At 43.2% G+C, this 27093-nt stretch overlaps 1 protein-coding gene across 5 annotated transcripts; it reads right to left on the reverse strand.

The window, feature by feature from the left end:
• Nucleotides 1-406: 406 nt before the first annotated feature.
• Nucleotides 407-27092, reverse strand: PLEKHA3 (pleckstrin homology domain containing A3). Of its 5 annotated transcripts, none has more exons than XM_061608371.1 (10): nt 26995-27088; nt 25770-26123; nt 14127-14243; nt 12082-12237; nt 11515-11651; nt 10166-10330; nt 7839-7882; nt 5575-5690; nt 4693-4861; nt 407-2365 (listed from the first exon to the last, which is right to left on the reverse strand). In XM_061608371.1, exons 2-10 carry the CDS (start codon nt 25807-25809, stop codon nt 2305-2307), a joined length of 1005 nt encoding a protein of 334 aa, XP_061464355.1. In that variant the 5' UTR covers nt 25810-26123; nt 26995-27088; the 3' UTR covers nt 407-2304. The 5 variants fall into 5 exon arrangements, with proteins under 5 accessions (XP_061464355.1, XP_061464356.1, XP_061464358.1 ...); XM_061608372.1 differs by lacking the exon at nt 26995-27088 and adding an exon at nt 26880-26931; XM_061608374.1 differs by lacking the exon at nt 25770-26123 and having other exon boundaries at nt 26995-27092.
• Nucleotide 27093: the final 1 nt, after the last annotated feature.

The raw sequence follows: 27093 nt of genomic DNA on the forward strand, positions 1-27093 counted from the left end.
ATCCTGAGACCATATATAATGAAGGGCAGCTTGAAATTCAATTAAATGAACAAAATGTGTAGGTGTAACTTGTGTAAGGCTTATATCTATAAAATTCATAGGCCAGGGTCATATAAATGATATCCATATATGGTTTGGGAAATGTGATTTGGCCTCCACATGTTGGACTTTCTGCACATATGGCCTTCATAAAACCTATGTCCACAAGCAGACCTTGAGCAGATTTGTAGGTGGGTCAAGCCCATGCAGTTGATGGGACAGAAAGGAATGATCTCACTGTGCATAGCCTCTACACTCAATGAAGCTCATCCAAACTACCCTATGATTATCTAATTAAAGTATGCTAACAGGAACCAAATACAGCCTGAAAGATTTGACAAAAGACAAAACTCATGCATGCCTGAGAGTAAAAACTGCATTTATTGAACACTTACATAACTTTATTTAAAAAGAAAGCAGTTTTTTTTATCATTTTTTGAAAAAGTGCTCCATGGCCAAGACATTACATACCCAGTTTATCCCAAAGTGAATACAAAAACAAAGAATTTACATTTCAAAACACTAACAACGTTGGGCACAGTTCATCAGAAACACCTGTCCAAACCTTGCTGAAATGTAAGCTGCATATTTCATCTTTGCACTTGCGAAGCCTGCGCAAGAAAGGTTTCTGACAAATTGGGCCCACAATATACGACAGACGGTGGCTAAGTTATGTGGTTCATTCTCTAGTTAAGAGTATGATTCTCAGCTTCATTAGAAATGAATTCATATTTGTCACTTGAGTTAATTGAGAGGAGAATATTGCTGTACATATATGCTCTTCTGAAGTTATTAGACTCATGATAAAAGCCACCCCCCTTTGGTATAAATATGTCATAAATAAAGGTATAGCTGCAACTATGAATACATTACAACAGCAGCTGAAGAGCATATTTCAGAAACATGTGCTAAAATAACCCTTTGGTAAAAAAAAAAACATCAAGGATATTTTGCTGTTATGTGAAAAGGAGGGGCACAATCCAGCCAGAGCCAAGTATCTTAGTCCCATTTGCTGAAATGGGAAAGAGTTAAGTATGCATTTTACTCTTCAACTGATATCTATTAATTTCAAAGTGCTCACCTTTGGTTGGATCATGCCCAATGATTTTAAAAAACAATGCTATTTAGTGATGCAACACACCTCAACAATTAAGCACAGCTTCACATCTCTTCCTCCCACCCCATCCCAGTAACGACAAGTAGGCATTTTGTGGTGCAAAAGGAAATAAATACATCAAAACGTTAAAATACCTTTACCCCATGTATAGAATAATGCCTCATAAATCAGATAATTTATATGCCTGTTTAGAAAAATACTGTACATCCAACACTTACTTTTTATTGGCCAGATTTTGGATGCAAGCCAGATACATTTTTAGAAAGAAAGAAAGAAAAAAGATGGAATTTAAGAATGGAGAACAAGACTTAACCAAAACTAAGCAATCTAAAATATCACTGGTTTCATTGTGATTAAATATCTCTCATTAAAACCAATGGGACTTCAAAGTGCTTAATTTTGGCTGGACATGCCCTTACCTTGCACTCTTCCATTTACTTCAATGGGACTGAAGAGATAGAAGTGTCAGAGATTATGCCCTTCTATACACCATTGCTTTGGAAGGGGGAGAAAATATTAATGGGCAATAAACAATGTTTTAGTAATACTATCTCAGGCTTACAGTTAGAAAAAGGACCCACTGAAATAAGATACAACCTTGAGCCAGGAAAAAAAATAAGGTAGTGTTGCCACTCAATTCAACAGGAGGTGAAATGTACGCCAAGGGATATGGTACCAGTAAAGCAACTAGCTATGTGATCAAGTCAGCAATCCCATTTATGGCACACATTTTCCCTACCCCAAATGTAAAACTTTTTTTGTCAAGGTTCGGAATATCCAAACTAAGTTATTTGCCCATCACACTTTCTAAAAAGAGTCACATTTACAAAGGTACATACCTATCTATTGAACCATAATTTGTTTCAAAAATGCACAAACAGAAGGTTGTGTGTCTTTTTAGGAAAATATTCTTGGAAATAAAACTATATAAAGATAAAATACACTTCAAAGTTAGTTTTTTACATTATTCTATAAAGTGCAGAGAAATCCTTCACACAGGGAACTAACTACTCCCTACGACAATAGTAGAAGTACAGCAGCTTTTGCATAGCGTTACTTAGAGAAAAGGGATCCCTCCATTTCTTCAGGAAGTCGGTGGAAGAGTCTCTTCAAGTTCTGATTGTTTCTTCGAAACCAATAAAGTTGCGTCAGGAATGGCTGAAAGTGCCAAATCTCCATTGAGAGTACGTCTGGAACAATATGCTGGTCCTACCAAGAGAGAGAGTGGTTTTGTTTTTTTAATGTGGAAAAGTTCTATTCAGTCATTTTGGCTTGATTGCACAAATGGTGTGATCCATATGATCCACTATGCGCAGCTCAGAATTCAGAACCGCATGTGTATGTACTGCCTTCAAGTCAATTCCGACTTATGGCGACCCTCTGAAAAAGGTTTTCATGAGGCTGAGAGGCAGTGACTGGCCCAAGGTCACCCAGTGAGCTTCATGGCTCTGTGGGGATTCGAACCCTGGTCTTCCAGGTCGTAGTCCAACACCTTAACCACTACATGTATTCTGGGGTGGGGAGAGAGCTCCATGTCCTTAAAGGAGCCTTTAACTCTCCACCATCCTTGCCCCACTGGACCTTGGCCAGGTAAGTGCACAGAAAGCAGTAGCAGCCAGTCGGACTGCATTGCTCTCCGGCCTTTCCATCACTGCAGGATGCTGCCACTTACCCGGAGAGAGAGGCACAGGGAACGCAGTGCCACGTGCAGCAGTGGACCTAATCTGCCGCTGTCACTATGCACCACACCAAGCTCTCCATGCCTCTCCCTTTCCCCGCCCAATGCGCGGCAGCAACCTGCAGTACTGGGAAGCCGGGAAAGTAATGCAGCCCACCCGCACAACCCCACAGGCTGCTACTGATAGAAACGTCTTTAAAACAAAAGACTTCAAAAACATATTAAAACTGAACATCTTTAAAAAAAACTTTTAAAAAATCTTTAAAAGCAGTTACAACAGGCACTGAAAAGATAACAGAGACGGCACTTGTCTAATATTTATGGGGAGTGAATTCCAAAGGGTAGGTGCCACTACACCAACCCACAGCGCCTCCATCTTGCTAGGATTCAGACTCAGTTTAGTGGCCCTCATCCAGCCCACCACCGAGTCCAGGCAGCGGTCCAGGGCTTGCACGGCCTCTCCCAATTCAGATGTTAGAGAAATAGAGCTGGGTATCATCAGTGTACTGCTGAGACCTCACCCCAAATCTCCTGATGACCACTCCCAAGGGCTTCATATAGATGTTAAACAGCATGGGGGACAAGATGGTACCCTGCGGCACCACACAGCAAAACTGCCAGGGGGCCGAAAGACAGTCACCCAATGCTATTCTTTGAGAACGCCCTTGGAGACAGGATGAGAACCACTGTAAAACAGTGCCTCCGATACCCATCTCACAAAGTCGGCCCAGAAGGATACCATGGTCAATGGTATCAAAAGCCGCTGAGACATCAAGTAAGAGTAACAGGATCGCAGTCCTCATCCTTCTCCCAATAAAGGTCATCCATCAGGGCGACCAAGGCCAATTCAGTCCCATAACCAGGCCTGAACCCAGACTGGAATGGGTCAAGATAATCTGTTTCATCCAAGAGTACTTGCAATTGCTGCGCCACAACCCTCTCAATCACCTTCCCTAAGAAGGGGGTATTTGCCACCAGTCAGTAATTGTCGCAGACCAATGGGTCCAGGGTGGGCTTTGTCAAGAGCAGTCAGATCACTGCCTCTTTCAGAGCAGCTGGAACCACTCCCTCCCGCAATGATGTGTTGACCACACCCTGGATCCACTTGGTCAAACCTCCTCGGCAAGCTTTAATAAGCCAAGAAGAGCAAGGGTTGAGACGACACGTTGCTGGCTGCATCATTGCAAGCACCTTGTCTACACCATCAGGCCGCATCAACTGAAACAATTCCCAAGAAGTTGCAGCAGACATTGCACTGGACACCTCATTGGAGACTACAGTAGACGTGGATGGGGCATCAAGACTGCTACGGAGGCAAGCAACTTTACCCTCAAAGTGCCTTGCAAACAATTCACAGTGGGTCTCCGAAGGGTCTAAAACTCCATTTCCTGGAGCTGATGTCAACAGACCCCTGACAATACGGAAAAGCTCCACCAGACAGCTACTTGAGGATGTGACGGAGGCAGAGAAGTGGGCCTTCTTCACCGCCCTCACCGCCACACAGTAGGCACGGTTATGATGTTTTACTCGTGCCCAATCAGCCTCACAGCACGTCTTTTGCCACGTGCGACATGTTGTCGGACTCCAGCTCCGATCAGCCTGAGCCAGCATAGCCAATGATCAGGGCTGATGGGAACTGCATTTCAGCAACATCCGGAGGGCTACATGTTTCTTGGCCTTGCTTTAAAGCCTATCCAATTGGCTTTTCTCCTAAGGAGAGACAATAGGGTGACAGTTTGTGGTGTAAGAATTAGCCACTGAACCAACGTTATCAGTTTACCATAGTCACCTTGAATTTCAGAGTCATAATATCCCATAGCAAATGGGGGGAAGGGGTCCAAAATTCACATGCACTCACCACACCTGGAGTTCCTCTTGTGGTGGCTGCTCTAGGAGCTTGGGGGAGGGGATGGAAATGGCACCTGCCAACTGGTGACCATTGGGAAGGGAAATCCACCAGTGGCATGAATTTTGCAAATCTGCCCCTGAATTTTCCCAAGATGACCTCCACACACACATTTTGCAGCCTACAAATGGGGTTGTGAATGAGGGAAGAGAAGGGCTTCAGTTTCAGCACAGTAAAAATGCAAATATGATTTCAATTATTCTTAAAAAGTCTAGACCAAACTTCACAAGGAAGCATAAACTACTTCTAAACCTATTTCCCTCAAGCTCCAGTTTATATATACTGAGATCTGGATACCCAAAGTCATTGAACGTAGGTGGCACATGGATGTTTTTATGATGTTTTAAAGTTTTTAGCGTTTTGTTTGCCGCCCTGGGCTCCTGCTGGAAGGAAGGGTGGGACACAAATTAAATAATAAATAACTAAATAAATAACTGTGTAAATGGCCAGGTTTCGCTGCAATAAACACTGAAGTGATCATCACACCTCTGAAACTCACTCGTATAAACACACATGTACTTCACAACTGGTTGCAACATGTGTGTGTATATTTTGTCATTTAAAAGTATCCTACCACTTTTTCTTACCTATGTTTAAAAAGTGAAGTTTGACTCCATCCTGAAGCTCTTAAATGTTCCAAAAGGCAGAGTGCCAACTCACATGGCACCTTGTTAACCTGGTGCAATGCAAGAGACTGTGTTGCTCATTCTTGCAACCGATTGTTATAGGAGAGGTAATGGCTACAGAGCAAATGGCCTTCTGTTTCAAGGAGCAAAAGAATACAACTGAAGCATGAAGTTCACAAAAGTAATGCCCGCTTGCATCAGAACTTACTATCTGTATCTTCAAGGGGAATATCTATAGAGGGTTCCATATCAGAGACTGCCCTTCTCCACCTTTGAGATAACCGGTGAGAAGATGAATTTGATTCTTTTATAGAGTGACTGCTCCTACAAATGAAACAGCATTATACATTTTATTTAGTATTTTTATTGACTGATTGATTTGATTTATATCCCTCCCTTTCTCCCAGTATTACTTTTAAGACTTGCAATTCTCTTCCAGGTCATCTTATTTAACTTTTAAATAGTATTTCTTTGGTACGTCAAGCACTTTTCTGAAATACAGTGCAGCAAAATAGTAAAAGAGAAAGGAACTCTGCCTCTGAAAGAGATTACTACAGGCATTCAGTTGAGACATACACACATCTTTTCCCACTTGCAACAAGAGGAGACTATCTTGTGCAACATACTTGCGCCCCTTGTAGGAATATCCTGCATGACTGGGCCTTAGCAAGGAGCAGAATGGCTGGATAAAGATATAAGAGGCACAGCAGGGCTTCACATTAATCGGGAATGGTTGGCTGCATTGTAGTATTATTTTATTTTTAAAGAAAATATATATTCACTAATAGGCAAAAAGCCCTTGTGGTTTGAGAATGTAAGTATAACGTAAATGTACCGCCTTCAAGTCGATTCCGACTTATGGCAACCCTATTAATAGGGTTTTCGTGGTAAGTGGTATTCAGAGGTGGTTTACCTTCTTTTGAGGCTGAGAGGCAGTGACTGGCCCAAGGCCACCCAGTGCACTTCATGGCTGTGTGGGGATTCGAACCCTGGTCTCCCAGGCATCGTCCAACACTCTAACCACTACGTCACACTGGCTCTCAATGTACTTCTAGCCCACAGATATTTCTATCAAATTTTAAAAAGCAGGGAAATTGGGCAGCTATAGTGAATGCACCAGGGGAGCAGGAGACCTGAACTTCTCTCTGAGATATTGGACTGCCCTACAAATTGGTCAAAATGCAAACACAATTTGGGTTGGTCTTTCACAGTCCAATCCACTTCCTGTGTAGCTTGGAAGAATTTGGTAACATGTGCCTCTGAGCATAATCAAGTAAATAATCATCATGGGACTGGATCCACACTTGCACTTTGGAGAAAGGAAGGCCTGTTTCTCTTTGTGGAAGGGAGTGAGATCCAGTAGAGGCTCTCACTGGAGAAAGCAGAAGGTCACTTCCCCTTCCCTCTGCTTGACCAGACGGTCCTCTGAAACATGTTTTGGGAGGACAAAGGTGGAAAAGTAGATCAGCAAAAATCACCTCCCCCCTCTTTCTTTCACGGGAATGCACCATGCGGGGTGGGTGGGTGTTCTACTCCCATGGGTTGCCTAGATCCAACACAGTGTGCCCAGCACAGTTGAAATATGCCCAGTTGGTCACCAGAGTGGGAGAGTAAAGCTCAGCAGAACACCAACCCAAAATCCCCTTTGTGTGCAGAGTTTGGTAGGTAGACTGAGCAAGGGTTTTCTGGCACAGGAGTAAATAGGCAAAACCAAATCAAAAACTGGAAAACAGTTTAAGGAGTTTGCGTATCGTTGCTATGTATCATTTACACTGCTGCTAGGGGATGGATTCTGCTCATTATTACTGCATAAAAGCTTTTTAAAAAACACTCCATATGATCAAATATCTTTGTGTTCTTCTAACGCTCATGTATATAAATAGCTTTCTACAAGTGGAACTATCACAGGGAATTCAAACTATTTGGGTACTAACCATGTTTAACTATATGTCACATGCCAAGGTAAATAGAAATGCATTTTCCCCAGGAGCTACATGGGGGCAACACACTGGCCCAGTTCACAAGACATGCTAAGCCAAACCTTAGCTTAGTGAGACTGTGCAAATATGCAGCTTCCCAGAGAGAACACTGCAGACCCTTTGTGTTCCTCCCCATTCTTTTTTTACTGCCATGCTGGACTAAGGCTTAGCATGTTGTCCAAACTGGGACTTGTGGTTAAGCTCTCTCCTCACTATGAGCTATAGCCAAGGCTCGTTCTTCACTACAACTCGTGGTTCTGGAGGACAGAACTTAACCACCCGTCTTAGTTCAGACGACACGCTAAGCCAAACTTGGCTTAGATCGGCACAGCAATATGGACCAGGGAAGAGCACAGCAGCAGTGAACAAGAGAATTGTTTTTTTACTTGAGACAATACGGGGTTTCATACAATAATTAAGAACCTTTTATTTATTGGCTGGCTGGCTGGTTTCCAAACTTTAAAAAATGACAGAATCTCAATTTTATACTTACCTCTCTGGATTACAAGTACCTGGGTGGCTAACAGAACGTTTCATCTAGGAATTAATTTTAAAAAAGAAAACAAGTTATTATATACATCTTAATGTTTCGTTTCTTACATCTGTAGGATAATTCTTTTTTTAAAAAAAGGAAAATATTTGTTTGAGTCTTGTTTGTTTTATTTGTAATCTGTAGCCATTACCTCTCCTATAACAATCGGTTGCAAGAATGAGCAACACAGTCTCTTGCATTGCACCAGGTTAACAAGACAGATTGTCATCAAGACTATAAATGCATCAATCTTAATTGACAGCATTTTACTCCATCATAATTTAAAAAAACATGGCATTTTATGTTTGTTTTAGTTCTCTGCTTACCCATTATAAGATCTTAAAGCACTACATCCTATGTTTGGGGGAAAATTGAGTTTGAGCTTATTACAGCCATTGATTTCAAACTGTGAAACAAGCCTCCACAAGGCAGAGGATGAGCACTTGACACTGGAAGTGAGCCTCTCTCTAAAACAGGTGGGAAACCTTTTTAACCTGAGGACTGCATTTCCCGCTGGGGCTACATACCGGGGGGGGGAGCAGGTGGAGCAATGCATGTGCATTTTACCTTTGCACAGTAGGCTAGCTGTACACACACTTGTATCGTCTGTCTAGGCGAGAGGTGGGGAACCTTTTCTGACTGGACAGCCAGATCTTCATTTCCCCAACTCCTGGTGGGCAAAAGCTGACAGACAGGTGGGGCTACACATCTGTCAATCACCTCATGTTATAGTGACGTCAGGTAATGCTTCCCTTTGAAGGCCCGGTTTTCCAGACTTCAGAGTGAACCTAAAGGCGTGTTCCGATCTGCCCAGGATAAGAGTGCACTTTCAAACGCACCCCTTCTGCACAGGGAACGGTGGAGAGGGTTGAAAGCGCACTCGGATCGGCCCATCAGCTGAAGGGCCAATGGGAGAGCACCTTCGAACGCCTGCCCTCACCAGTGCCGTCAGATGGTAAGTGTGGTTTAGGGGAAATGGCCTCAGGGGCAAAACTGGGCCCCTTGGGGAGCCATGATTGGTCCCGAGACCAGAGGATCCCCACCCTTGATCTAGGCAAGGTGCATTATCTGAGTTCAGATACATTCCAGCCAGGCAAAAACACTTAAGGGGGTTGAAAAGTAAAGCTTATGACCTGGGAAAGAATCCTGAGGGCCAGATCAAAGAGACTTGAAGGGCCGCTTTTGGCTCCGAGTCCTGACAATCCTCATCCCTGCACTCCATTCTTTTTTTATTTTCTGGGCCAAGCAGCTGTCTCATCTACCCTATATCTAATCTGTATGACACAAGTACCATGTTCTTCTTTGAAAACAAGCCCGGAAAAGACTGGGCGCACTGGAGCGCTGTTGAGAATTTGTTTTTGCAGGGTTAATTGTTGCTTTCCTTGTGCTTCCCTGGAGCCTTGCCTTTAAGGGCCTGAAAGCATGCCTAGTTAGCACTCTTTTTCAATGATCAATTTGGCCCCATGACAGAGTTACCTTTGTTCTGTCATACACACTGGTCCTAAACTCCCTCCCATTGGGACTACATTTGTCTCCCATATGGGCATCTTTATGCTGACAACGAAACACACACTTTTTGTCCAAGCTTTTGGGAAGGGTGATCAGGGCTGATGCTTTATCTCTTCCTGCTGGAAAATATCATGATTTTATTGCGATATTTACAGGAGAGCTTTGATGTTGCGATTATGGTGGATTGTATATACACCATCCTGGGCTCCCCTTAGGGAGGAAGGTCAGGGTAAAAATATAAATAAAATAATAAAGCTAGAGTGGTTTAGTAGTTACAATGTCAGTTTAGGGTTGGGGGGAGCCAGAGTCCAAATCCCCACTCAACCATGAAACCCCCTCAATACCTTTGGACTCTTGGTCTAACCCATCTCATAAAGTTGTTGTGACAATAAACTGGGGAGAAACCATGTATACCACCCAGAACTCCTTGGAGGGAAGACAGGATATAAATAACATATTTTGTTCACGGATAAATCTCACTGACTTTATTGGGCACTAAAGACCTTACCAAATACCCCAAAACATATATAAGCTGGCTACCACACGTACATACAATCTTGCACTTCCAAACACTTAAACATGCAGTGTGGAAGCCATTCTTATTTCCTGGTAAGAATCACAGCCTTAATTACTCAAAAGAGAAAGAGAGGCTCAGCTCATTGACTTGGGAAAAGCTATGTCAATTTTGAGGAGCCTCTGCTTTTGAACACATCCCATGACCGTCCTCTCCCAAACTCCCTCCAGCCTGCAGGAAAAATTGACATTAAAGGATGTCCAACCATTTGTACAGGTGAAGGTGACACAGGAGAAACTAAGGGATCAGGATGAGACAATTGAAACATCTCTGGCTTCAACTTGGCATTTGCTATTTTCACACATTCTTCAAGTGTCGTGATAAACGTGTCACAGGTGGCACTGAGCAAGGAAGATGCTTCATTCATATTCTGAAAACACAGGAAGCAGGACAGTTCAGCAACTGCTTAAGAACAATGAAACCATTTAGATTTGTTGCCTGATAAAGCTTTTTGGGGAAACAAAAGAAGCTTGCTTCTAAATACAACATCACATAGGAAACTGCACATTTGCCTAATGTTCCTCTTGCTTCATAGTTTAGGCTTTGATGAATGCTGAACGCCTGTGTAAATCAGGGACCCAATTCCCTCCAAGTATTGCTGGACATACTCCCATCTCCCTTGATTATTGGCCATGCTGGCTGGGACTAATGGGAGTTGGAGTCCAACAACATCCGGAGGTTCACGAGTTCCACACTCCTGCAGTAGAAACAGAAAGAGACTCAAAAGTAGTCCATATCACCACACACATTTCTGTTGTGGTGTAACCTTTTTTTACAGTGGAACAGAGGGACAAGTACTTCCCCAAGGTTACTCTTTGGGAATGCCGAGTACCTGAAATTCCTAATAACTGTGCAATCCTATACAAGTCTTCTCAGATGCAAGCTCTGTTGAGTTCAATGGGACTTACTCCAAGATAAATGGGTATAGGACTACAGACGAAAACATGGCTCCTACCATTCCGCACTTGCCATTTCAACGATTTGGTACTGTTTCACAATTTTACTGAATGCCATTTTGTAGTTGCTCTTTCTGTTCTTTTTTGCTTGTGTTTTGCAATTATGCTCTTTGTTGTTTATTTTGCTATTTTTATATATAGATTTTGATTGCCAATTTTATTTGTGCAAGCCCTTTTTGTAGATTCTGAAGTGAAAGAGTGATGTATTTATATAACTATGACACTTGTATGCTTCCCCATTACAAAGTTATCTGGTTCAGCTTACTATGAATATAAAAACAATTTTGAATACAAAATAAAAAGCAACCTAAATACAGTAAGAAAACAAAATCTCACCACAACCCCAACATTAAAAACACTGATTTCAAAACTTAAGAAGACCAGACTACATGGGTTATTTAACATATTTTAAATATAAACACCAAAAATATTTATGCAATTATTAAAATCCTACAGAATTATAGCTGGGCCCATTCATGGCTCTACTGAATAAAGTAACGGATCCAACATGTTGTTGGTACATCTCCCAATCCAAAACAGGCAGTGAATGTGCAGTGCTGACGATAAATGAAAGCTCCCCAAAAGAATAATCCGATACCTCAATGCTGGACGACGAGCAATTCTCATCATGGTGAACATATTCTTGTATTGTATGGACCTGCTGCATTAAGAGGTCACAGTAGAGACGAAGCTCAGACATTTTGGTTTTCAGAGATTCATTGGTTTCATTAACTTCTGCAAGGACATTAGGAAACAATCAGAAGATCACTGATCAAGTGGAGGAGTTCCCACAACAGGTTTCAAATTTAGGTAGTTGCATCTGCGTTCCTTAAAACAAAAGGATTATCTTTCTAAAACCTGTCTACTGGCTGACAAGCAACAGATCTCTCCCCATTCCTTTTTCCCTTTGTGCTGAGTCTATTAAGATTGTGAGCATGAGGGTGAGGACTGTCTTATCTTTTAATACTTGAAGAGCACTTAGGAAAGAGTTAGGTGTTTTAGAAGGAGGAGGAGAGCTGTACAATTTCAAAATTCCTCAAGTGGTCTTTCAACTACCAAAACTAAATAAATATTAGAATTACATTTGATGGACATCTGACCAATCATAATAGCTGAGATCCTGGTTTTTCAACAGGTTTTTTTTTTTTAAAACCCTTTAGAATACCTTTTTCTTTTCTTGTTCTGGTGTCTGTCAAACAGGCTTTTGAGCTCCCCAGTGCTACTAGCCACCTCTGTCGTTCAGCTGCATTAACAGCTTTCATGTAGAAATGCTGTTCTCCTGGGATGATTAATTCCATTCTGGCGCTGTCTGTTGGATGAACTTATGACAAAGGCAAAATAAAAGTACAGATTTTTCAAAGACTGGCTGGAATTACAGAGGTGACAACGGTATTTCCCAGTTACAGTTGTCCTACTTTAAATGAAATATCAGTTACAGTGTTTTAAGGGGCTTGCATCTTATGGCTCACCTGGTTTCCTTGGATGAGCAGAAATTATCCCCCAGATGATCTCTAGGAACATCAGCATTCATAAATGCTGCATTCATTCCCTGAACCTGAGGCTGCTGCAGAATATAAGTGTAATAGATGATACTAATAATAATACCACTGCCAGAATGAGCCTGCCTTCCTCTGTTGTGTATAAGCAATTTATAATTTTCCCTGGTATGGAACAGGCATTTGACATATGTTGAAAGCAGGGGTTAATTTTCCTAGCCCTGTGTGTGTGTGAGAGAGAATCTTTGAAAATACTCTCAAAAGGAAGAAACGACAAATTTCTCCCCCACTGTTTTTTTAAAGCACCTAAAAATAAAAGACCAACAGCTTCCATCTACTCTGAAACAAAAATTCAGGTCTGGAATTTGAAAATTTCTTTAGTCTGTCAATGTACCAGACAGTATTTGTGCTAAGACAGGCTAATAATTTTGTTTGTGGGCTATTATCACTTTTTTGGAGTTATTTGCAAGGCTGTCTCGTTATTATTTCCATATTGCATCTCTGCAAGAAATGAAGTAATGTAACTATTAATTATTATTAATTTATGGATATATTATTTATTTTTAACCTTTTTATGCCACAATTCTCTGTCGCAAACAATACCGGAAGTGCCGTACAAATGCAAAGTCTAAAAACAACAACGTCACATAAAAACAGCTAAGAACAACAAAAATAGTGTAGCACATACGAAAGAGACAACAAGCAGCAGCAAACAAGTGCAAATGTCTCTGATTATATCGGCTCGTCAGTTGCACATGCCCATGGGCCTCCACTGGAAACATATTCCACAAAGCAATCACTACCGTGGAGAAGGCCTCATAGTCATAGGGTTAAGAACATAAGAGCCGCCGTTCTCCCAGCAGCCAACCAGATGCCTATGGGAAGCCCATAAGCAGGATCTGAGCGCAACAGCCGTCTCCTCCACCCAGCAACTGGTACTAAAAGACAATACCGCCTCCGACAGCGGAGGCAGCACATGTTAGTCCTACTCAGTGCACATGACTAATCTAGGTTCGTTAATTTCAGTGGGTCTACTCTGAGAAGAACTAACCCTGGATACAACCCATCGATTTTCTCCTGAGTGAAGGAAGCCAAAGGGAGCAGAGCCTCCCTGGGTGATTTCAGAGAACAGCGAGGTACAAAAGGAATTAACTCGGGTGGTGGCGTTAGACAAGAAAGGGATGGGAGGTCAGCACCAAAAAAATGAAGGAGCAAAGGGAGAAACAGACTTCAATTACCCGGTCTCAGACCACACAATAAAAGTTGTACTTGTATTAGACCTCAACCTGGGGCTTGGAAATATCGACTTCTTTTGCCAAGACTGCCCAGCCTAAGATCTTCCTCCATCTTTCTCTGGTATACCAGTTAAAACACGTCACTCAAAGGATATACATTGAAAAAATAACAGGTTGCTATTTTCAAGCACCAGCTTGAGGATTGCCCTCCCTTGGCTCTTTTGGTGCTGTCGATACATGTTTCACTACATAAAGTAGACCACAGGGACCAATGAATCTCCCCAGCTTCAAGCCCGTGTATTCAAAGGCAGCCTACAGGGCAGAGGCAGCCAACGTGGTGCCCTCCAGATGCTGCTGGATTACACCCCATCATCCCTCGCCATTTGCCATGCTGGCTGGGGCTGATGTTGTTGGGCATCAGGTTGGCTTCCCCTGCTATAGGGTACTTCATCATGCAGCTTCTTACTGTGAGGTCGTACCTTTGATTTCACACACTGCCATCTTTATACTTCCTTTGCTGCCTTTGCAAACATCGTCCTGTGAATCGTAGTAAGACAATATCCCGCTTTCGAGAACAAACCAGCGAGGCTGCCAGCCTAGGAAAACAGCATAAACAGAAAAACAACATTAATTTCTTTCATTGCAGATGTAATTCACTAATAGGCAAAAAAAACCTTTGTGGTTTAAGAACGTACCAATAGCCCACAGCTATTCCTATCAAACTTTTAAAAGCAGGGAAACTGGGCAGCTATAGTGAATGCACCAGGGGAGCAGGTGTCCTGATCTCCTCTCTGAGATATTATTGTATGCCTTACACATTTATAAGACCGCAAACACAATTTGGGTTGGTCTTTCACAGTCAAATCCACTTCCTGTGTAGGCTGGAAGAAATGGGTAACGTGCCTCTGAGCAAGTTTGATAGAAATATCTGTTGGTTGTAGATCGTTCTTAAACAACAAGGTTTTTCGGCTATTAGTGAATTTCTCTGCTTTTTAATCTGGGAGATAAGAAATGGGATTCTGTGCAAGTTTGCTGAGAATGGATTGCTCATTTGCATGCTTATTGAGTTCAACAGGATTTACTCCCCTGCAATCATGCTTAGGATAGGTGAAACTGACCACAGGGGAGAAGAAAAAGAGGGTGGGAGGGGAGCAGGAAGAATGAAGAGGGGGAGGGGAGGGGAGGAGGAAGGGTAGAGGGGAGGAGGGGGGCAGCTTTGATCATATGCATGGTTACTGAGTTCAGTAGGATTTACTCCCATGCAATCATGCTTAGGATAGGTGAAACTAACCATGTGGGAGGACCAGAAGAGGGAGGGAGGGAGGGCTAGAGTAGGCAGGGAAGGAGGAAAAATGAAGAGGGGGAGGGGAGGAAGAAGGGAGGAAGAAGGAAGAGGAGAGGTGGAGGAGGAGAGGGGAGAGGGGGAGGAGAGAGAGGGAAGGAGAGGACGGGAAAGGCATGTCAGTTCATTGGCATGCTTTTTGAGTTCAGTGGGATTTACTCCTATGCAATCATGCTTGGGATAGGTGAAACTGACCATGGGGGAGGAGAAAGGGGAAGTGGAAGGGGAAGGAGGGGGTTGGAAGGGGATGGAGATGGAGGAGCAAAGGAAGGGGGAGGGAAGGGGCAAGAGGGAGGGGATAGGAAGGAGGAGGAGGGGAGGGCAGGTTTGATGATTTGCATGCTTTTTGAGTTTAATAGGATTTACTCCTGTACAATCATGCTTAGGAATGGTGAAACTGACCTGGGGGAGGGGCAGGGAGGGGGGAGGAGGGGGAGAGAAGGGGAATAAGGTGAGGGAAAGGGGAGTAAGGGGGAGATAGAAAAGGATATTGGGTGGGTGGGCGGGCACTGGGCAGAGGGAAAGCCCCTTTCCTTTCCAAAGGGAAAACACTGTGAACAGTATCATTTGGGGGGGCATTTTGGGGGGGTTCCCCCATCTTTTTATTCTACAGCAGGCACATGTAGTCTCCCATCCAAATTTAAACCAAAGCTGTCACTGACCCCATCTACACCAAACCTTTATTTCACTTTAGATAGTCATGGCTTCCTCCAAAGAATCCTGGGAAGTGTAGTTTGTGAAGGATGCTGAGAGTTGCTAGGAGAGGCCCTATTCCCCTCACAGAGCTACAATCTGCAGAAGAGGGGCTGATGGTTAAACCACTCTGGCCACTGGAGCTCTGTCAGGGAAATAGGAGTCTCCTAACAGCACCTTTAACAAACTACACTTCCCAAGCTTCTTTGGGGAAACCCATGACTGTCTAAAGTGAAATAAAAGTCTGGTGTGGGTGTGGCCCCCTGATTAGCCAAGCCAAACAGCTGTGAGTCTGGCTTTTAGAACACTAACAGTTGGTTCATACTGAACATGCCCAACACTATAATAGATGTCAATGTTAAATTTCTTAAATTAATTAAAAATGAGCCAAGCAATTTTTTAACTTTTAAGCTGTAGACGATGAAGGTCAGAGTATGGGACAAGGTCATTAATAGGATTACAGGTACTCTGTGAACATGGCTGGTTTTTAATGAATTTCAACAAATTATGAGACCACTGACAGCAAAAAGTCCAGCACCGGTCTGGATTTTCCCCCTCTTGCTTTATACTTTGAACTCTAGATTCTCTCTGTTTTGCATATCACCATGGAAACTGAGTTCAGTCTTGAGTCCAGGACTATAAGTTTGGTAAGGTTTTGTTTTGAAATGAGCTTATAGGAAGCAGCGGAATGGCATGAGGGGTATTTTCAATTTTACATTGCAGAATGCAAAAAATCCATGCTGGCTATAATATACAGCCACTCTTGTGGCTGTATAATTTATCACACACAAACAACAGCATGATGTCTCAGTTTAGACCTTTTAGTTGAAAACCATATTTACATCTGCTCAGATAGTCTTTAAAGCCAAGATAGAGACACACGTTAACAATACACAAATACTAATCCACATTTTGAAAACCTTATTTCTTCTGGACAAACATAACTTTGCCAGCATTGTCACAATCCCATACTAATCTTTAAAACTCATGAAAAAATTGAAGGTATTTGACTAAGGGCTCATCCAGACGACTGCAAAATGTGTGACACGTGCGCTATGTGCGTTTATTATTTTTTGGTCGCATTTTCGTGGGTTAAATCCGCTCCTTCCAATACCGGCAAAAATGCGATTTGCTTTTTTAAACCGGTAATCATCTGCTGCAATGTTAGGGGTTCGGATGCAAAACCGCGGTTTATAGAGTTGTAGGCGGTCCATGGGCGGACCTTGGGCATGTCCCAGTACCCCTTCCGTCTTTACCATCCAATCATGGATTTTCGCTTGTGCGCATGTGCGCAAATGTGCTTGGAAAAGCCTGGGAAACTGAACCAATCAGAGCCACAGGATGTTATGTTGTACTTCTCAGATGCAGAAATGTGCATTTCCACATTTGCACACAAGGAGGTACTGCAGTTTACGCAGCCATGTTGTAGGTAGGGGAGAAAGAAGTGGTGGTTGCCAGCCTAATTCATCTTTCCACTTCTGCGCAAGCTAGCGAGGGGTGGCAGGACACAGTGGACCGCCGGCCAGCTGGTCGTCAGCCGCAGCTTGCACTGCCCAGGCTGATGGAAGCCAGGGGCAGTAGCCGTGACAAAAGGCTGGGGGGGGCAAGCAGTCCACCAGCTGATCACCGGCCGCCTCACAGCTGATCGGTTTCCTGCACTGCCCCGGCAGCAAGCAGCAGTAGCCACAAGAAAGCCTCCTTTGCTTCATGCTGGCTCCAGGGCGAAGGAGATCGGCACAGATCTGGCCCTGAACCACGCTCTACTGGGCTTTTAAGATCTTTAGGGTTTTTTTTCCCCTCTCTCCTGCCCCTTCTTCCCTTTCAAATTATTTTGCCCCTCTTAAGGATGAAAGAAGGAAGTTTTCTCTCTCTCTGCAGAGCTGCTGCTACTGCCTGCTTGTTAATTTCACATTGAAGTGGAAAGATAATGATCCATCCCTTTATGTGAGTTAGGCAGAGCTGCTGCTGCTGCTTCTACTGCTTGTTAATTTCAGAGTGAGCTGAAGCATTGTATCCAAGGATAATGATCCCATCCCTTTATGTGCGTTTTGCAGAGGGGCTGCTGCTGCTACTGCTTGTCAATTTCACATTGAAGTGTAAACAGTTGCAAAGTATAAGGATCCCATCCCTTCATGCAAGAACTAATGTTCTCTTTCGCTGCTCGATGTTTAACTCTTATGGCAGCTTGAATTCATGAAAGGGAAATATAGTTATGTACAATGCAATAGGAACCCAAATAGTAGCTGGATATAAGCTCTTATTTCATGCAGGTTTTTTCTTATTTAAAATGTATCTCCAGAAACGTTAACATGCGTAAAGGTAGAAAAGCATACCGTTGGTTTTGCAAAATATCGCAAATATGAGCTAACAGAAATACAAAAATACAAATGCTCCAGAGTGACGAGCGGCAAAGAACTCCATTACAGCCACAGGAAATTCAATCTTTCGCACTCGCATTTTGTGCTTCATTGCAAAGGGTGAGAGGAGCACATGTCATTTTTTGTGGGCCAATTGGCTGATAGGGGGTGGTCTTACAGGAGGAGCTGGGAAAAAGCGAAAAGAATATAGGGATCTTCCTGCTGCGTGTGTGGGCACAAAAAAACCTGTTTTTTTTATCGGGAAAGAGCGAATAACAGGCAAAGTGCGGGCTGTCAGATGACAAACCGAATATGGAAAACGTGGAATATCCCGCTCCGTTTGGATGAGCCTTAAGAGTAGTCATACTAAGAGCAGTTCCACTGAAATCAATGGGCTTAAATCCATTCACCCCATGTTGAGCTAAAAGGATTGAGGAGCAGCGAAGCAGGTGAGATCCTCTCCAGTAGCCATCATGTTCACGCTGTTCTGGGAAGCCATAGTTTGGCTTACCATGATGTGCAAATGAGGCCATTGTCATTGAGTTTTTATTTTTACATTTATGGTGACCTTCATTGTATTATGATGGCATGTTCATCCTTTGTCACATTTTAAAATGTGTGTTGAAAATACAAAATTTAATATGTCCTTTTTTAAAAAGATAAGTGGTTCACCATGTAATCTATCTATCTATCTATCTATCTATCTATCTATCTATCTATCTATCTATCTATCTATCTATCTATCTATCTATCTATCTATCTATCTTAAAAGACAACCCTAGCAATGTGTTGAAAGCTCTGATCAAGTAGAAGAACGAAGTCCAAGTACACGCTGGTCTTTTGACTACTCTGAGAAGTAGTTGAGTAGTGGTTGAAACAACTAAAAGACTGAGGGGAAGATGTACAGGATGATTGCTTTGTGGGTTTCGCAGTACTCTGCCGGTTAATTCTTACACAACAAAGTTGACAAGGCAAAAGAATCGTTCACATGTAGCTATGTGTTTTTGGAGCACATATGAGATCAAATCCGTAAGTACATTTTAAACACGAAGCCTTGTGAGATTAATAACTCAGTGGCATCAGTCTCTCAAGTGATTCACATCTCCACCTAAAGAAAGGCTCTATGAATCTGGTATGACAATTACAATTTGACTAATACTACTTTCCTCAAGAAAACAGCAATGAGAAATGAGTGTGTATTTAGCATTTCATTTTGCATTACAGGATAAAATGCACAATTATTATGCAGAAACCCAATCTCATAAGCAAGAACTGCCCACACTACAGCTGAGGGTTTTGTCTGCCATCTGTTTCATCCAGTCAAGGTCTATCCACATAACATGGAATAAGGACATTTCTGAAGAAGAATGCATAGGCAAAACTTACTGCATATTATAAAGAAAGGGTGCAGTTCAACTCATCTTTCCACCAGGCTGGGGTGAGTTGGATGCTGCAGGGCTCCTAGCTGTGCTAGGCTCTGCCAGCGGCTGCCCTCCGCTATGGTGGTGATGTGGTTCCACCAGGAGCCTGCCAGTGCTGCCAAGGGTCTGCCAGGGGCAAGCAGCCTGGTAGACAGAGGGCTGGCGGAAGCCTGAAAGTGGGGCATTCTAGAGGCGTGGGAGGCAGAGGCACGTGAGGGACTTACGCAAGATCCTTCTCACATTCAGACCCTTCCCCGGGTCCCAATCCCCCTTGAAAATTTTAAAATTCCCATTCAGGCCTATGGGGAGCACTTACTCCCGGAGAGGCCTGTTTGCTACAGCCAGTGCTTCCCGGCTGGCTCATGCGCATGACCCCCAACAGAGCCTGTGTTCAGCTGGGCCAATAGCTCCCAATTTATTTATTTATTTATTTATTTCATTTTTGAACCGCCCATAGCGAATAGCTCTCTGGGCGGTGAACAAAACAAGATTAAAATACAATATTACAATAAAATTACAATAAAATCAGCAACAAGTTAAACGGAAAAAAAAAATTAAATGAAACACATTGAACATTAAAATGCCTGGGAGTATAGCCAGGTCTTAACCTGGTGCCTAAAAGAAAGTACCGAAGGCGCCAGGCGTATCTCCACAGGTAGGCTGTTCCACAGTTCGGGGGCCACTACAGAAAAGGCCCTAGATCTAATAACAATCCTCCGGGCATCCTGATAAGTTGGTACCTGGAGGAGGGCCTTGGATATTGAACGAAGTGAACGGGTAGGTTCATAGCGGGAGAGGCGTTCCACAAGGTATTGTGGTCCCACACCGTGTAAGGCTTTATAGGTCAAAACCAGCACCTTGAATCTGGCTCGGAAACAAATAGGCAGCCAGTGCAGGCGGGCCAGGACAGGTGTTATATGCGCAGACCAGCGGGTCCTCATTAACAACCTGGCTGCCGCATTTTGCACTAGCTGAAGTTTCCGAACGGTCTTCAAGGGCAGCCCTACGTAGAGCGCATTACAGTAGTCCAGTCTAGAGGTTACCAGAGCGTGAACAACTGGGCGTGAACCAAGCGGGAGGAAGATCCTGCAGAGTTTTCTGCCTGCTCCTTCTCCACCAGCTTCCAGACAGTTGGATTGCTCTGTCCATCTGGTACATACCAGAATGAAACAGGGGCCACTTGACCCTTTCTACCACCTGCATGTCTGCATTGTTCAACATTTTAAATTATTGAGGGAATCTGATAAAGAATGTACAGGTAAATGATCCAAGACAAACCAATTCGTAAGTTGAAAGAGACAGATCTTGCTATCTGAGCATACTGCAGAAATTTGAACTTGATTCAAACTGAGCAGAATGAGAAAGGAACAGCAGAATTAAACAAAGTCCGCAGTGCTACAGTTAAGGCAGAGACCTGATTAAGCAGTTTCTGGAACTTAGATGGGATCTGTACGAAAGGAACAAATCACCCATTTGTTCTAGCAAGTAAGGAAGCCTTTTTAACAGGCTGAAAGGAGAAGCTATGCTTTGCCATCCCAATGGCCAGCCCCATGAAATGAGAGAACAGGGATGAGTGAATAAAATCAAACAAAATCCTCATGAGTTTGTGGAATTAATTTAATGATTCATTCTATTTGCTTTCTATTACCGGTATCTGTCTGTACTTTAAAAAACAGTGCAAATATATTTTCATAAAGTATTTCATTTATAAATTCCTTTGTTCAATAAATCAGCAATGACTATAGACAAGTTAATAAGCTACTAAAAAAAACTTTCTTAGGAGCAGCCTTTCTTATCACCTAACTGCATGCCATTTGTACACCCAACTCTTATCTGGAACACTTCTTACAGTGATAGCTTCTCAAGAAAGGCCCAACATTTATTAAAGAAAAAAATGACAAGTTGAAACTGTGCTAGTAGAACAGCACAATCAATTTCTCCAGTATGATTTTTTTTTAATAATTTAAAAATTCTACTTAACTCAATGCCTATCACCTTGAGATGGACAGATCAATTTTTCTCCAGCCCATGTCAGCGCTGTGCACATTTATTCATCTGTCTGTTCTGTCCCATTTCTGCATTGATCTGAGAACTTTTCATAAGGAAATTCGTATTTAAATTCATATTTTAAATATGTACTTAATTGTACGTTATCACAAAATGCGTATTTGAATATGCAAATAATAATATTGCATTTCAAAACATATTTTATCCTAAAATATGCACTTTTTAAATGCATTTTGGTACACTTTTTGCGTAGATAATTGCATTGCAAAATTCAGAGTAGTGCAAAATCCCAAGGATGATGGTTTTCTGACTTGTGTATGGGTCTGAATGGTGTGAATTAGGTCAGTTCATTTAAAAATGCAAACCAAACCAAAGTCTCCTCCAGCCCTACGACCACCATCATGTATAAGAGGCATGCCTTTCATGGTTGTCTAGCCAGTCATGATATTTCATAGGGTATGGCTGGGGACTTGCCTCCCACTAATTATACCTACAAGACATGACCATCAGCCATTACTTCCAGTAGTATCAATGTACTGTAGGTTTTTACTCTGCATTTATTGCTTATGACACACCAGGAGCGACCAGAGCTCCCAAACATAACTGTATACCCAAATAGTTGTAACCTGCCTCCCTAGCTACTTCCTCCTCAATATTCCACCAGCCAGATCTACCCAAACAACTCTTGCCTTGGCACTCACCCAAATATACGACTGTTTTATCACATTTTTCTATATATTTTAAAGTTGTATGCTTTAGATTTTATTTTAAATTTCATAAGGCACCCTGAGAATCTTATTAAAAGGCAAAGTATAAAACTTTGAAACAAACAAACAAAACAGAACTTATGCTATGGGAGTTGGACTCGATGGCCTTATAGGGCCCTTCCAACTCTACTATTCTATGATACTTTCCTCACCCACTTACCTGCCAAGTGGTGGCTCCCATACCCACATCAAGGGTAGCATCTGGGGGAGGATAAGGGTCTAATACTTCTTGTACTCTCAACATGCCTGCACACTAGGGGATCCTTTTAACTCAATTCTACTTGCTTCCTTGAACTGCCCAGAAGCCATCCTGGAATGACAGCGTTCTATCGTCAGGATTTTATTTATTTATACAGCACCGACTATGTGCCTGGCTGTTTACAAAGAATGAGAAGAGAAATCTCTACCACAAGGAGCATACAATAAGAAAACAGATACACTAGAAGCAACCAAAGAAGGAAAGTGGAACAGGAAGAGAATATGTAATTATTTCAGTTAGGCCTTGTTACAGTGCAGTATTGGCTCTATTGTTTCTTCCAGACGATATATCCTTGTTGTTGTTATGTGCCTTCAAGTCAATTTTGACTTATGGCAACCCTATGAATCAGCGACCTCCAATAGCATCTGTCGTGAACCACCCTGTTCAGATCTTGTAAGTTCAGGTCTGTGGCTTCCTTTATGGAATCAATCCATCTCTCGTTTGGTCTTCCTCTTTTTCTATTTCCTTCTGTTTTTCCCAGCATTATTGTCTTTTCTAGTGAATCAGGTCTTCTCATTATGTGTCCAAAGTATGATAACCTGTTTCATCATTTTAGCTTCTAGTGATAGTTCTGCTTTAATTTGTTCTGACACCCAATTATTTGTTTTTTTTGCAGTCCTTGGTAACTGCAAAGCTCTACTCCAACACCACATTTCAGATGAATGGATTTTTCTCTTACCCACTTTTTTCACTGTCCAACTTTCACATCCATACATAGAGATCGGGAATACCATGGTCTGAATGATCCTGACTTTAGTGTTCAGTGATACATCTTTACATTTGAGGACCTATTCTAGTTCTCTCATAGCTGCCCTCCACAGTCCTAGCCTATTCCAATTTCTTGACTATTGTCTCCATTTTGGTTAATGACTGTGCCAAGGTATTGATAATCTTTGACAAGTTCAATGTCCTCATTGTCAACTTAAAGTTACATAAATCTTCTGTTGTCATTACTTTAGTCTTCTTGACGTTCAGCTGTAGTCTGCTTTTGTGCTTTCCTCTTTAACTTTCATCAGCATTCATTTCAAATCATTACTGGTTTCTGCTAGAAGGGCTGTGGAGTCGGTACACCAAACCTTCAACTCCGACTCCTCTATTTTTTCACTGTCCGACTCCACCCAAAATTGCTTCTTGTCAATCAAAATTTATTTGGAAGTCGGAGTCAGTACATTGTTACCGACTCCGACTCCTCCCAAAATTGCTCCCAACTCCAACTCCACCCAAAATTGCTCCCAACTCCAACTCCACCCAAAATTGCTCCCGACTCCGACTCCACGACTCCGACTCCACAGCCCTGTCTGCTAGTAGTATGGTATCATCTGCATATCTTATATTATTGGTATTTCTCCCTCCAGTTTTCACATCTCCTTCATCTTGGTCCAATCCTGCTATCCATATGATATGTTCTGCATACAGATTAAACAAATAGCATGATAGAATATACCTGTCTCACACCCTTTCCAATTGGGAACCAATTGGTTTCTCCATATTCTGTCCCTACAATATATCCTATCTGTCTACATTCCACATAGTTTGTTATGGTCACATGAAGTCTCTGAATCTGCAGAAGGGGACTGCATATAACAAATGACATATCATGCTACAGGACTGGAGAGCAAATAATCCCCCAAACAGCATCACATTAGGAATAAAATAACATCCAACACAAAATCAATTTTATTATGTTCAACCCCGTAGGAAACAGTTTCAAATCCCACTGCACCTTTCAACCGTTTTTCAAAAGTTTCCTTCCTTTACTTTTTTCGCAATGTTGCAATGCAACTCCAAGGCTCCTCCCTTTTTATCTGTCAGTATCCATATCTACAATTATCTCTATGTGCAGACTTGTGCTCCACCCAGTTACTAAATTTAAAGCACGGAAGCCACATTTAAAGCACGCACAAATACAGTACAACTATCAAATATGTCTGCAGGCGCCATAGAGCTATATATTTGCGTAAAATCTCTTAAGATACAGCTGCTGACAGGAAATAAAAGAGGATGTCTGAGCTCTGAGAAGCTGGTTGTTACGTGGAAAGGCCAGACTAGATGTGATAAAGGCAGCCACATTGGTTCTTCAGGTGTCTGCTATGTTTGCATTTAAATTGGGGAGGTCCACTTCATAGAATAGGGGTGAGGAACATTTTTCAGCCTGAAGGCTACCTTCTGAGCAACCTTCTTGGGGACCACATGCCAATGGTGGGCGGGGCCAGAGGCAAAAGCAGAGGTCGCAAGGAATGTACATTTTATACACTCACACACACTCACTCTGTCCTCCATCCAGGGAAGCATTCAGGGACACATTCCAGCCAGACAAGAGCAACTCAAGGAGGCTGCAAAGCAGGGCCAGAAGGCTGGAAAGGAATCGGTGGCCTGGCAAGAGTCTCAAGCGCCAGATAAACAGGCTTGGAGGGCCTCATTTGGTCTGAGGTTCCCTACCCTGTCATAGAGCAAAAGCTGAACCCTCCTTCCCCCCCACCCCCGGGCCACCGTATCTCCCCATATACCAATGCTGCCAACACTTTTCTCCAAGCCCAGCTCGGACACCAAAAGTGAACCCAGCTAGATGAAAAATTATTATCATCATCATTTATTTATAGAGAGCCATCAGATGCACGTGGCACTGTACATAAAATAAAACAATAAACACAAGTCCCTGCCCCAAAAGGCCTACAATCCAAATAAAATGAGGACAGCAAAGTAAGGGAGGGGAAACAAATAGAGGGCAATGTGAGGACTTGAAATATACACAGTCTAGGTACACATTCTAAAGTGCATCAGCTGATGGCAACTTCATGAGATAAAGCTGGGGAGGAAGATTCATTCTATACCAAGAAGCGCTATAATAGAGCACTTCTGACTGACAGTAAGTATATGAATTGTTTTCCCTCATTGAAAACCTATAGATTAGCATGTGAGGAAGGACAGTAGTGGCTGAAGGCCACTAAGATTGGGGGGGGGGGTTAATAGCGCAACAGCAATAACAGCCAGGCCCAAACACTGGAGTATATGCTTGAAGTGGTTGCAGCTAATTTCCCAGACCATTCAAACCTCTCTTTATTCTGTCAGCCAGCAACCCAGATCCATTCATTCACAAAATCTTTAAAGGAGGACAACTAGCGGAAGATGTGGGCGGTCAATGGATCGATCGGGAAACCCGTGGCAGGGCTCTGTGCCGCTGCGGTTCTCAGCACACCAGCCCTCAGCGTCACCAGCAGCAACACCACCAGAAGCAGCAGCCTCCTCCCGCGCCCAGATGCGTAGAACACCCCGTACCTGTGATGTAATTGGTCCACTTGTACAGAACTCCTTCCATAGTTCAAAGCCGCGGTTTGTGCAGCATCCTGCTCTTCCTCCTGCAGAGGAAGAGCAGCAGGAACGGCAAGGCCTCCCCGTGGGCCCTCTTCCCTTCGGCAATCCTAAACAGACGCAATGGCGGCGGCGGCGATAGCAGCAACCCCCTATGGACATTGACGGCTAGGTGGCTTGGCCTGAGGGGGCAGCAGCAACAGCAGCCCTTGGATCCGGCTGGCTTTGGGGATGCTGCCCGGACTGGGTTATATAGGCACGTGCAGCAGCAGCAGTAATAACAGCAGCGGAGTCATTCATTGCCTATGCACATCGCAGCCACTGGGGAAACAAAGCGATTACCAAAATCCTCTTGCAGAGGCTCCGAGTGCCTCCCGCTTCTCCTCGCCGGCCATTCTTTCCCTTTCTCCTTCCCTTTTCCCTCCCCCTTTCTCGGGCCTTTGCATTTGATTCCATTGACCCTGACGTCTCATTTACTTCCTGGATGAAAGGGGCTGGTTATATGTATGTATATATACATAAAGCCAACAACCGAAGCAGCATCCGTTTTCACAAACCAGAATATATGTATCATTCAGATATACATAATCCCTCACTGTGCACAATCCAGTCTTCCACGATCTATATACGATACTTGCCTTTCTATTCCGCCTGCCTCAATCACTTGATATACCGTTGAGGCTGCAACTTGAGGTGCACACCTACTCGGGAGTAAATCCCCAATGAACTCGAGGGGACTTTCAAATGGACATGCACAAGATCGGCCGTCGCGGGGCATTGTTTTAAAAGCCTGTCCCCCGAGCACAAAATAATAAATTATCCAGTTCAAGGAAAACATTAACGCGGGGGCACAGGGGGAATTCCTCCCATGTATCGGTTCCTCGCTACCATTCAGAGGGAGAAGCACTAACGCGCGCCCCAGCTGCGGGAGCGGGTCTGCAAACCTGCCGGTTTCGCCATCTACACTCGCCACCCTCCCAAAACTAATAGTTATCACTCTGCCTAGGTGAAAACGGGAAAGGAGACCGTCAGCTTTTTTTGGCATGACATTGAGGCTGCAATCCAACACACACTTACCTGGGAACAAGTCCCACTGAACGCAATAGAGCTTTCTTCTGAGTAGACATGTATTGGATTGCAGCCTAAAGCAACTCTGCCTCCTGCCATGTCCCAAAGACTCTGTAAAACCTACATGGGAAATGTCCAGGGAGCAAAGGGCCCAGTGTGCAAGCGGGGAAGATCTACACCGCCTGCGCATCCGCCGGAAGGAGGCAAGACAAGACAAAACGAG

The sequence above is a fragment of the Rhineura floridana genome, chromosome 2 (assembly GCF_030035675.1).
Source record: "Rhineura floridana isolate rRhiFlo1 chromosome 2, rRhiFlo1.hap2, whole genome shotgun sequence".
Taxonomy (NCBI): Eukaryota; Metazoa; Chordata; class Lepidosauria; order Squamata; family Rhineuridae; genus Rhineura; species Rhineura floridana.